Source organism: Chlorocebus sabaeus, chromosome 2 (assembly GCF_047675955.1).
Source record: "Chlorocebus sabaeus isolate Y175 chromosome 2, mChlSab1.0.hap1, whole genome shotgun sequence".
In the NCBI taxonomy this organism is placed as follows: Eukaryota; Metazoa; Chordata; class Mammalia; order Primates; family Cercopithecidae; genus Chlorocebus; species Chlorocebus sabaeus.
Window position 1 is genome coordinate 56,686,929 of NC_132905.1, and position 13,185 is coordinate 56,700,113.

The 13,185-nt window shown below is 43.7% G+C and overlaps 1 protein-coding gene across 1 annotated transcript in view; it reads right to left on the minus strand.

Annotated features, from left to right (window-relative positions):
• LOC119622308 (uncharacterized) overlaps positions 1–12,913 on the minus strand; it is a 31,506-nt gene extending 18,593 nt beyond the window's left edge. The window contains exons 1-2 of the mRNA XM_037993976.2: positions 12,756–12,913; positions 1,845–1,927 (exon numbers count right to left, since the gene is read on the minus strand). Coding sequence (XP_037849904.2) covers positions 1,845–1,927; positions 12,756–12,835 — 163 coding nt within the window. The 5' untranslated portion in view covers positions 12,836–12,913. The remainder of the gene's footprint in view (positions 1–1,844; positions 1,928–12,755) is intronic.
• Positions 12,914–13,185: the final 272 nt, after the last annotated feature.

Here is a 13,185-nt window from a genome sequence, read left to right on the forward strand (position 1 = left end):
AAGTTTTTTCTTTTTTGGAAAAAAAAAATTCAACTTTTATCTTAGATTCAGATGTGCAGGTTTGTTACCTGGGCATATTGCGTGATACTGAGGCTGTGGACGACTGATCCCATCCCCAGGTACTAAGCATAGTTTTTAGGCAAAGGGGATCCATAGCTGCTTTTCAGCTGGGCAAGTTTCTCACTGGAGCCCCCGAGGCCTGCAAAGCAGGACTAGAGCCTACTGCGGGCAGGGCCTGGTGTGGGGTCTCCTCCGAAGTCTTGAGATGACACAAAAACATCAGGCCTTTACAGGGGTGCCTCCAGAGTGCGGGTACGGGTGGGATTCAGAAGGAGGATTCAGAAGGTCTTCGGGGAGCTTGAGAAGTCTGGAGTTGTGAAGGCAGTCCAGGGACAGTACCTCCTGCTTTGGCCATCCCCTTTTTGTGGAATTCTGCTCTTTGCATGAGGAAAAGGGAAAACACATTGATGTTTTGAGCCCATAAGCGTTCATTTGTTCGTTCATTCTGGGATAATTACCAAGCAACTACTACCTAATGTACCTTCTTGGCCCTGTGCTGAGAGTAAGGGATGAAAGACTGAGCAAAATGGACACCTCCTGATATGGTTTGGCTGTGTCCCCACCCAAATCTCATCTTGAATTGTAGTTCCCATAATCCCCACGTGTGGTGGGAGGGACTTCGTGAGAGGTAACTGAATCATGGGGATGGGTTCCCCCATGCTATCTTCATGATAACGAGTAAGTGCTCATGAGATCTGATGGTTTTATAAGGGGCTTCCCCCTTCACTTGGCTCTCATTCTTCTCCTTCATGCTGCCATGTGAAGAAGGACGTGTTTGCTGTTCCTTCTGCCATTGTTTTGTTTCCTGAGGCCTTGCCAGCCCTGCGGAACTGTGAGTCAATTAAACCTCTTTCCTTTTTAAACGCCCGAGTCCCAGGTAGTTCTTTCTAGCAGCATGAGAATGGATTAATACACCTCCCATCCTCAGGGAACTCCCAGTGTAGTGCCTAGCTACACACACAGTGAGGGCTCAGGAGGGAAACCTGAGGGACTCTTCATAGACTTGTAGGGGCTTAGGACAGACTTCCTGAGGAACAAGATCAGAGGAATGAGTGAGAGGTCCCTGAGATAGGGCAGAGATGAGACCATTCCAGGCAGAGGAAACAGCATGTGCAAATGCCCTGTGGCTCACAGAGCATGATGAGTTCCAGGAACAGAACAAGACCAGTGAAGATGGAGAAAGGGGGTCAGTGGCAGAAGGCTGGAGGCCAGGGCCAGGCTTTGTAGCCTGAAGCCAGAACTCTGGTGGTCATCCTTACATGATCTGAGACCTGGAACCACCTGCTATGGTGTGGACTCCATGCTGGCCCTATTTTATTCTGGAAAAGGTGGTTGGTTGGAAAATGGCACCCTTAAGGCTGGAGTTGCCAGAAAGATTTAGGGTTTCTCCCCATCTTGAAATGTGTAACCCCAGACTCCTCCAAACCCTGATGGTGACCATCAAGATGGAGGTGGCTCTATGACATCAATGAAGGGACAGTGAACAAGGACCTAAAAACAAACCCTGATCCATGGAATTGAGGGCTTCATCTCAGTGTCTGTCCAAGCCACAGCCTAATAGGTCCTTAAACAGACTCAAAGGGAGAAACGGCCCAAGGAAGAAGGAAAGCCACCATTTGCATTTCCCAGTGGCGAAACTTTTTATTCCAAGTCTAAAGTTATCCCAAGGCCACACGTATGTGGATAGGGGATGGTGTGCTTGGGTGGGCTTGTGGTGTTGTGCCATGGGAAGCAGTTTGGAGCATAAGAGAATGTGGTGCCCAGATCCGCAATGTCATCCTTACCTCTCCAAAGGGTTCCTGGGGTACCCCTCCACAATGTAGGGATGAGTCCAGATGGTCTCTGTTTCCCTTGGATATTTATAATCCTAAAAACAGATCAGTATTTAAAAGTTAACGAAGAAAGGGAAAGTTAGCTCACTGACAACAATAAAAGGCGTTCAGGGCTTAACATGTATTATCTTATTTCTTGTCACTACTACTTCTGAAATTAGCTCCATTTCCATGGGGAGGGTGAAAACCTGCTGAGGTTTTGGCCTTAGAAAGGTGGTGGTGCTTCCCACTACTTCCAGCCCATGTAATTAAAAACTTAAAAAGTAAAACTATGCTAAACCATAAATCAAGTGCAAGATAGATGAATCAAGTTCTGGGTGTTTCTCCACAATGACTAGTTTGATGTGTATTTTTCAACATTATTATACATAACTGTGGTTATTTTTATGTAAATTCGAATTACGTGATTCTGAAATAGTTTAATATAAAATAAAAATAAAGTCTCACTTTACAACCCAAATATGAAATAGAATACCAAGAGATTAAAGAGAGTTGGGAATCTCATAATTTCAAAGGCATTAAGATAGACTGGTTTGTGAGCTTTGCTGAAACTTGTCCAAGATGGGGCTGTTTTCAGCCGGTAAAAGGGAAACCCACCATGCTTTATGTTGTTACTATGAAAAGGTTGGCCTGGACTTAATTGAGCTGGGATTTACTTGAGGTCTTCAGGAAAGCATCTGTCTAATAAATATAACTGCCATATAGCAAATTATGTTGGAAAAAAATCCCTTGGTGCCTTTGAATTATGTGTGGACACAGTAGGTACTTTCTCTGCCTCCTGGGTCACTTAGGGGAAGAGAAGTTAAGTGACTTGCATAACAGCACAAGGTCATGGTGGAGCTGAGGTTTGGAAATGGGTCTGCTTGGTTCCAGGTGTCTTGTTGAGAGAGATTTAGTGTTCCTGCCCTCCTCTTTAAATTACTTAAAAAAAAAAAAAAGAAAAAAAAAAATCAAAGAACTAGACAGGGCTTTGAAACTCATTTAATCCAGGGCATGCATTTTAGAGATGAATGAACTGAAATCCAGAGAAGAAAAACTGAATGACGCAAAGCCATGGTTGCTGTGCTTTGGTTGGCTTCACCAGTTTTCCAGGGAAGCTCTTGAAAGAGGCCTGAGCTCTACTTCAAGCTGAGTCTTAGCCTCGCTGTATGGTCACCAGGAGGCTACTTGTCCTCTCCTGGTTCAAGCCCCATCTCTCAGGGAAGCAGGTGGGTTGGATGAGGTGTCCTCTCACATTCCTTCAAGCTTAAAAGCTCTCTATGTCTGATTCCAGCCTCTTCTCATTGATTACTTCCCATTGTCTCTTGGGGATAAAATTGGGGTGGTGGTAAGGGGAGGCCCCATAAGAAATGGGGTAGAATAAATGAACTAAGAATGTAGAGGCAATAATTTTTCCAAGGAAAATTTAGTAAAGAGAAAATAAAATTTCTTTCCTTTTTATTTTAAAGAAATAGCCGGTATCAGAGTTCAAGATGACTGACCAGTGTACGATGAATTTCCATTTTTCTTTATTACAAAGAATCATTCAGAGATGCTCTCCCATTTTCATACCCACACAACACATAAAGCTCAATACACACTTGCACACACATGCACATCAAACATGCCCTGGGAATGAAGCATCACAATGAGCTGAATGAATGAGTTGTTCAAGGCAGGCAGCCCTGGGCAGGACTTGGTTATAGCTTTGGTGGGAGTCTCTTTGGAGAAGTCCATTTGGTGGGGTACATAGGCACAGAACCTTGAAAAACTTTCTGAGATGTCACTGACCAGTTTGGCCGGTATCTAAAATTGTCTCCTGTTTATATTTTCTTCATCTTGAAGAACTCTGTGACATATGATTAGTTATAAGGTTTCTCATATCTCCCAATATTTTCTCTGAAGTTGGATTCCAATGTCTTTTTTGAGTGGCAGTGTCCAAATTACTTAGAGCCACAAAATCACTGAGTCACAGGCTATCTCAAAACTCTGCAACTTAACTGATTTACACTCATGGACCTGTGGTGTGACTGAGGATCTGCTAATTCAGGCTGGCTGGGCCCTGCCCCTCCAGTCTCCCATCTCCTTTCCCTCCCTGCTGTGGTTTGAATGTGTCCCCCAAATTTCATGTGTTGGATACTCAATCCCCAACGTGGCAGTATTGAGAGCTGGGGCCTTTAAGAGGTGATTGGGGCTCTTATCTTTACAAATAGATGAACTCATCCATGGGTTGATGAATTAATGAATTGATGGGTTATTATAGAAGTGGAACTGGTGGCTTTAAAAGCAGAGGAAGAGAGGTCTGAGCTAGCATGCTCAGCTCCCTTAGCACGTAATGTCCTGTACGGTCTCGAGACTCTTCAGAGAGTCCCCACTGGCAAGAAGGATTTCACCTGACGTGACCCCTGACTTCCCAGCCTCCAGAACTGTAAGACATAAATTTCACTTCTTATAAATTACCCTGTTTCAGATATTCTGTTATAAGCAACAGAAGATGAACTGAGACACTCCCCTTCAGACCAGTGGCATGGTCCAGGCACATTTTCCCCATGGTGATGGCAGAGTGGAAACACATCATTGGGCTAACATCCCACAGGCCCGAGCAAGTGACATGGCCAAACTCAGAAGTAGGAAATATGGCATTAAAGTGCACATCAGAAGTGAAGGAAGACAGTGGAAATGTGAAGACAGTCATCGTGGTCAATATCCTCTGTGACAAACTTATCAGTTGTGGTGGTTTTAAACATTTGCAAATTCTTTGTTACTCCTCCCATCAAGAGTTGGGATCCAGGTCCCCTCCTTCTGAGCTGGGGTGGGCCATTTTGGCTGCCTCGATGAACACAATGTGGCAGAAGTGACACTGCATGACTTTCTAGGCTTCTGCTGGTTTCTTGCAGACTTCTGCCCCTTGTGAGAAGTTCTGATACCCCGAGGTCCCCATGTGGGGAGACCAGACAGAGATGCTCGGGGATGCCTGGACTCCCAGCGAGGAATCTCTGGAGAGGGCCACAGACACTGCATGTCTCTGGAAACACATGGGAGTCCCTGAGCAAGAACTGTCCAGTGGAACCCAGTTAACCCCCAGATCCATGAGCAAATCATTGTTCCGGTGTTATGCCACTGTTTTGGGGTGCCTCATTATGCAATATTAGATAACTGGAAAATCAAGGCTACAGTTTCTAGCAAGGAATGGTGCATAGGGGTGAACTGCAGCTCCCCTGTTTGCCACCCGGTTGTAACCTTGGATAAGTGCTCTGATGTTCCTGAATCTCAGCTTTTTCATCTGTAAAAATGGGGATCGTGTTCCCTGCCTCCTATGATTGCTGCCAGATTAAACACCCAGCACAGGGCCTGGGTGGAGGCAGGTGCTCAGTCAGTATTGATGGAGTAAATAACTACTTACTGCTAAGTGGGGCTCATAGGGTGAATTCTGGCTGGGTAGAGCTTGGAGGCCACAATATGGGCAGATGGGATGACTGAAACAGTGCTGTGGTTCAGCCCAGGCTACAAATTATGGCGGTTAGAGGTTGTTGAGTGTGTGTGTGTGTGTGTGTGTGCATGCTTTCAAATCTTCCTTTAATAAGGAAGTGGAGACTTTTTGCTTGTTTTTTTTTTTTTTTTTTTTGTTTTGTTTTTTGTTTGTTTATCTATCGATCTATTTATTTATTTATTTTGAGACGGAGTCTCTCTCTGTTGCCCAGGCTAGAGTACAGTGGCACGATCTTGGCTCACTGCCACCTCTGCCTCCCAGGTTCAAGCAATTCTCCTGCCTCAGCCTGGGATTATAGGCAAAAGTTACACACCCAGGTAATTTTTGTATTATGAGTAGAGATGGCCAGGCTGGTCTCGAGCTCCAGGCCTCAGGTGATCCACCTGCCTTGGCCTCCCAAAGTGCTGGGATTACAGGTATGAGCCACCGCGCCTAGCCCCTTTTGCAGTCTTGATTGATGTGCGTGAAACCCATTTCCTGGAGCTCTCAGGGGAACACGTTTTTATGTACAGATCCCTATTTCATGAAGTTGCAGGGACATAGAATATATAATTTGTTGGGGGCATTGCTTTGAGCAGGCTGATAAAAGTGGAAGCTAAAAAATTAATGTAGTCTCCTCCCTCAGATCCTGTAGCCAGCCTGTTCGGGTTTCTTCCCCATCTCTGCAACCCAAACGGAAGGATCTTCCTTTTTTTGCCTCATATGATCCACAGGAAAGATCTTCCTTTTAACAGACTTCTTGACAGCACCCATACTGCAGAAGGTGCATGCATCCTGTGTTCATCTTGATGAAGTTTCATAAACTACAGGCACCCGTATTTTCATAAACCAACTTCCAGATCCAGAAACAGAATCCCTTCCAGCACCCCAGATGTCCCTTCTCCCCTTTCTCATCAATACTTAGTCCCCCAACCCAGGGAAACCACAATTCGACTTAAAAATAACATCCTTTAGTTTCCCCAGTTTTTGCTCTTCCTGTAAACAAAATCATGCACTCTGATTTTGTGTCGGGATTCTTCGGCACCACACTGTCTCTGTAACACTCATGCATTTCTTTTTTTTTTTTTTTTTTTTTTAATTTATTTATTATTATTAAACTTCAAGTTGTAGGGTACATGTGCACAACGTGCAGGTTTGCTACATATGCATACTTGTGCCATGTTGGTGTGCTGCACCCATCAACTCGTCATTTACATCAGGTATAACTCCCAATGCAATCCCTCCCCCCTCCCCCCTCCCCATGATAGGCCCCGGTGTGTGATGTTCCCCTTCCCGAGTCCAAGTGATCTCATTGTTCAGTTCCCACCTATGAGTGAGAACATGCGGTGTTTGGTTTTCTGTTCTTGTGATAGTTTGCTGAGAATGATGGTTTCCAGCTGCATCCATGTCCCTACAAAGGACACAAACTCATCCTTTTTTATGGCTGCATAGTATTCCATGGTGTATATGTGCCACATTTTCTTAATCCAATCTGTCACTGATGGACATTTGGGTTGATTCCAAGTCTTTGCTATTGTGAATAGTGCTGCAATAAACATACATGTGCATGTGTCTTTATAGCAGCATAATTTATAATCCTTTGGGTATATACCCAGTAATGGGATGGCTGGGTCATATGGTACATCTAGTTCTAGATCCTTGAGGAATCGCCATACTGTTTTCCATAATGGTTGAACTAGTTTACAATCCCACCAACAGTGTAAAAGTGTTCCTATTTCTCCACATCCTCTCCAGCACCTGTTGTTTCCTGACTTTTTAATGATCGCCATTCTAACTGGTGTGAGATGGTATCTCATTGTGGTTTTGATTTGCATTTCTCTGATGGCCAGTGATGATGAGCATTTTTTCATGTGTCTGTTGGCTGTATGAATGCCTTCTTTTGAGAAATGTCTGTTCATATCCTTTGCCCACTTTTTGATGGGGTTGTTTGTTTTTTTCTTGTAAATTTGTTTGAGTTCTTTGTAGGTTCTGGATATTAGCCCTTTGTCAGATGAGTAGATTGCAAAAATTTTCTCCCATTCTGTAGGTTGCCTGTTCACTCTGATGGTAGTTTCTTTTGCTGTGCAGAAGCGCTTTAGTTTAATGAGATCCCATTTGTCAATTTTGGCTTTTGCTGCCGTTGCTTTTGGTGTTTTAGACATGAAGTCTTTGCCCATGCCTATGTCCTGAATGGTATTACCTAGGTTTTCCTCTAGGATTTTTATGGTATTAGGTCTAACATTTAAGTCTCTAATCCATCTTGAATTAATTTTCATATAAGGAGTAAGGAAAGAATCCAGTTTCAGCTTTCTACTTATGGCTAGCCAATTTTCCCAGCACCATTTATTAAATAGGGAATCCTTTCCCCATTTCTTGTTTCTCTCAGGTTTGTCAAAGATCAGATGGCTGTAGATGTGTGGTATTATTTCTGAGGACTCTGTTCTGTTCCATTGGTCTATATCTCTGTTTTGGTACCAGTACCATGCTGTTTTGGTTACTGTAGCCTTGTAGTATAGTTTGAAGTCAGGTAGCGTGATGCCTCCAGCTTTGTTCTTTTGACTTAGGATTGTCTTGGAGATGCGGGCTCTTTTTTGGTTCCATATGAACTTTAAAGCAGTTTTTTCCAATTCTGTGAAGAAGCTCATTGGTAGCTTGATGGGGATGGCATTGAATCTATAAATTACCTTGGGCAGTATGGCCATTTTCACGATATTGATTCTTCCTATCCGTGAGCATGGTATGTTCTTCCATTTGTTTGTGTCCTCTTTTATTTCACTGAGCAGTGGTTTGTAGTTCTCCTTGAAGAGGTCCTTTACATCCCTTGTAAGTTGGATTCCTAGGTATTTTATTCTCTTTGAAGCAATTGTGAATGGAAGTTCATTCCTGATTTGGCTCTCTGTTTGACTGTCACTGGTGTATAAGAATGCTTGTGATTTTTGCACATTAATTTTGTATCCTGAGACTTTGCTGAAGTTGCTTATCAGCTTAAGGAGATTTTGGGCTGAGACAATGGGGTTTTCTAAATATACAATCATGTCGTCTGCAAACAGGGACAATTTGACTTCTTCTTTTCCTAACTGAATCCCCTTGATTTCTTTCTCTTGCCTGATTGCCCTAACCAGAACTTCCACCACTATGTTGAATAGGAGTGGTGAGAGAGGGCATCCCTGTCTTGTGCCAGTTTTCAAAGGGAATTTTTCCAGTTTTTGCCCATTCAGTATGATATTGGCTGTGGGTTTGTCATAAATAGCTCTTATGATTTTGAGGTACGTTCCATCAATACCGAATTTATTGAGCGTTTTTAGCATGAAGGGCTGTTGAATTTTGTCAAAAGCCTTTTCTGCATCTATTGAGATAATGATGTGGTTCTTGTCTTTGGTTCTGTTTATATGCTGGATTATGTTTATTGATTTGCGAATGTTGAACCAACCTTGCATCCCAGGGATGAAGCCCACTTGATCATGGTGGATAAGCTTTTTGATGTGCTGCTGAATCCGGTTTGCCAGTATTTTATTGAGGATTTTTGCATCGATGTTCATCAGGGATATTGGTCTAAAATTCTCTTTTTTTGTTGTGTCTCTGCCAGGCTTTGGTATCAGGATGATGTTGGCCTCATAAAATGAGTTAGGGAGGATTCCCTCTTTTTCTATTGATTGGAATAGTTTCAGAAGGAATGGTACCAGCTCCTCCTTGTACTTCTGGTAGAATTCAGCTGTGAATCCATCTGGTCCTGGACTTTTTTTGGTTGGTGGGCTATTAATTATTGCCTCAATTTCAGAGCCTACTATTGGTCTATTCAGGGATTCAACTTCTTCCTGGTTTAGTCTTGGAAGAGTGTAAGTGTCCAGGAAATTATCCATTTCTTCTAGATTTTCCAGTTTATTTGCGTAGAGGTGTTTATAGTATTCTCTGATGGTAGTTTGTATTTCTGTGGGGTCGGTGGTGATATCCCCTTTATCATTTTTAATTGCGTCAATTTGATTCTTCTCTCTTTTCTTCTTTATGAGTCTTGCTAGTGGTCTGTCAATTTTGTTGATCTTTTCAAAAAACCAACTCCTGGATTCATTGATTTTTTGGAGGGTTTTTTGTGTCTCTATCTCCTTCAGTTCTGCTCTGATCTTAGTTATTTCTTGCCTTCTGCTAGCTTTCGAATGTGTTTGCTCTTGCTTCTCTAGTTCTTTTAATTGCGATGTTAGAGTGTCAATTTTAGATCTTTCCTGCTTTCTCTTGTGGGCATTTAGTGCTATAAATTTCCCTCTACACACTGCTTTAAATGTGTCCCAGAGATTCTGGTATGTTGTATCTTTGTTCTCATTGGTTTCAAAGAACATCTTTATTTCTGCCTTCATTTCGTTATGTACCCAGTAGTCATTCAGGAGCAGGTTGTTCAGTTTCCATGTAGTTGAGCGGTTTTGATTGAGTTTCTTAGTCCTGAGTTCTAATTTGATTGCACTGTGGTCTGAGAGACAGTTTGTTATAATTTCTGTTCTTGTACATTTGCTGAGGAGTGCTTTACTTCCAATTATGTGGTCAATTTTGGAGTAAGTACGATGTGGTGCTGAGAAGAATGTATATTCTGTTGATTTGGGGTGGAGAGTTCTATAGATGTCTATTAGGTCTGCTTGCTGCAGAGATGAGTTCAATTCCTGGATATCCTTGTTAACTTTCTGTCTCGTTGATCTGTCTAATGTTGACAGTGGAGTGTTGAAGTCTCCCATTATTATTGTATGGGAGTCTAAGTCTCTTTGTAAGTCTCTAAGGACTTGCTTTATGAATCTGGGTGCTCCTGTATTGGGTGCATATATATTTAGGATAGTTAGCTCTTCCTGTTGAATTGATCCCTTTACCATTATGTAATGGCCTTCTTTGTCTCTTTTGATCTTTGATGGTTTAAAGTCTGTTTTATCAGAGACTAGTGTTGCAACCCCCACTTTTTTTTGTTCTCCATTTGCTTGGTAAATCTTCCTCCATCCCTTTATTTTGAGCCTATGTATGTCTCTGCGTGTGAGATGGGTCTCCTGAATACAGCAGACTGATGGGTCTTGACTCTTTATCCAGTTTGCCAGTCTGTGTCTTTTAATTGGAGCATTTAGTCCATTTACATTTAAGGTTAAGATTGTTATGTGTGAACTTGATCCTGCCATTATGATATTAACTGGTTATTTTGCTCGTTAGTTGATGCAGTTTCTTCCTAGCCTTGATGGTCTTTACATTTTGGCATGTTTTTGCAATGGCTGGTACCGGTTGTTCCTTTCCATGTTTAGTGCTTCCTTCAGGGTCTCTTGTAAGGCAGGCCTAGTGGTCACAAAATCTCTAAGCATTTGCTTATCTGTAAAGGATTTTATTTCTCCTTCACTTATGAAACTTAGTTTGGCTGGATATAAAATTCTGGGTTTAAAATTCTTTTCTTTAAGAATGTTGAATATTGGCCCCCATTCTCTTCTGGCTTGAAGAGTTTCTGCCGAGAGATCTGCTGTTAGTCTGATGGGCTTCCCTTTGTGGGTAACCCGACCTTTCTCTCTGGCTGCCGTTAAGATTTTTTCCTTCATTTCAACTTTGGTGAATCTGGCAATTATGTGTCTTGGAGTTGCTCTTCTCGAGGAGTATCTTTGTGGCATTCTCTGTATTTCCTGGATTTGAATGTTGGCCTGCCCTACTAGGTTGGGGAAGTTGTCCTGGATGATATCCTGAAGAGTGTTTTCCAACTTGGTTCCATTTTCCCCCTCACTTTCAGGCACCCCAATCAGACGTAGATTTGGTCTTTTTACATAATCCCATACTTCTTGCAGGCTTTGTTCATTTCTTTTTCTTCTTTTTTCTTTTGGTTTCTCTTCTTGCTTCATTTCATTCATTTGATCCTCCATCGCTGACATTCTTTCTTCCAGTTGATCGAGTCGGTTACTGAAGCTTGTGCATTTGTCACGTATTTCTCGTGCCATGGTTTTCGTCTCTTTCATTTCGTTTGTGAGCTTCTCTGCATTAATTACTCTAGCCATCAATTCTTCCACTTTTTTTTCAAGATTTTTAGTTTCTTTGTGCTGGGTACATAATTCTTCCTTTAGCTCTGAGAAATTTGATGGACTGAAGCCTTCTTCTCTCATGTCGTCAAAGTCATTCTCCGTCCAGCTTTGATCCGTTGCTGGCGATGAGCTGCGCTCCTTTGCCGGGGGAGATGCGCTCTTATTTTTTGAATTTCCAGCTTTTCTGCCCTGCTTTTTCCCCATCTTTGTGGTTTTATCTGCCTCTGGTCTTTGATGATGGTGATGTACTGATGGGGTTTTGGTGTAGGTGTCCTTCCTGTTTGATAGCTTTCCTTCTAACAGTCAGGATCCTCAGCTGTAGGTTGTAGCTGTAGGAGATTGCTTGAGGTCCACTCCAGACCCTGTTTGCCTGGGTATCAGCAGCAGAGGCTGCAGAAGATAGAATATTTCTGAACAGCGAGTGTACCTGTCTGATTCTTGCTTTGGAAGCTTCCTCTCAGGGGTGTACTCCACCCTGTGGGGTGTGGGGTGTCAGACTGCCCCTAGTGGGGGATGTCTCCCAGTTAGGCTACTCAGGGGTCAGGGACCCACTTGAGCAGGGAGTCTGTCCCTTCTCAGATCTCAACCTCCGTGTTGGGAGATCCACTGCTCTCTTCAAAGCTGTCAGACAGAGTCGTTTGTGTCTGCAGAGCTACTGTGTTTGTTATTGTTTACTGTGCCCTGTCCCCAGAGGTGGAGTCTACAGAGACAGGCAGGTTTCCTTGAGCTGCTGTGAGCTCCACCCAGTTCGAGCTTCCCAGCAGCTTTGTTTACCTACTCAAGCCTCAGCAATGGCGGGCGCCCCTCCCCCAGCCTCGCTGCTGCCTTGCCGGTAGATCACAGACTGCTGTGCTAGCAATGAGGGAGGCTCCGTGGGTGTGGGACCCTCCCGGCCAGGTGTGGGATATGATCTCCTGGTGTGCCGGTTTGCTTAAAGCGCAGTTTTGGGGTGGGAGTTACCCAATTTTCCAGGTGTTGTGTGTCTCAGTTCCCCTGGCTAGGAAAAGGGATTCCCTTCCCCCTTGCACTTTCCAGGTGAGGCAATGCCTCGCCCTGCTTCAGCTCTCGCTGGTCGGGCTGCAGCAGCTGACCAGCACCGATCGTCTGGCACTCCCCAGTGAGATGAACCCAGTACCTCAGTTGAAAATGCAGAAATCACCGGTCTTCTGTGTCGCTCGCGCTGGGAGTTGGAGACTGGAGCTGTTCCTATTCGGCCATCTTGCTCCGCCCCACACTCATGCATTTCTTGCACATATTTTGGCTCATTCATCTTCTTAGTTGTATCATATTTTATTTTATGAATATACCATAATTTATTTATCTGTTCTACTGTTGATGGGTAGTTTCCAGATTTGCGTCCTATCTTTCTATCTCCCCAGCATGTGGCTTAAATACCTGGCACATTTGCTTGGAACATGAAGGAAGGAAGGCATGTTCTTTATAAATTCAAATCCATCTTGTCCGGTTGCCCACATTGTGCTGAGTGTCCTCACTGGCTGCTCCAGCCTCCCACCCACATGGCTAGACTTCAAGGAGTGAGGGTGAGAACCCTCTCCCTTGTCTGTTCCAATGACCAGTGCCCGAAATCCCACCTTGGGAGGGCCCTTCCTTTCCCACTGTTAAAATACAACACCCCCTCCACCCGGAAGGCATGTTCTCCAAAGTGAGCCTTCTAGGTCACTTGTCCCCAAAAAGAAGAAAAGAACAAGACTTCCTGAGAACTGATCTGGGCCAGGAATGCAGCAGCGCTTGATGTCTGAGGGAAGTGGTTTTTTATTCAAGAGGGAAGGAAGAGGAACGTGCCCCAAAGCGAGGCAGGGACTTT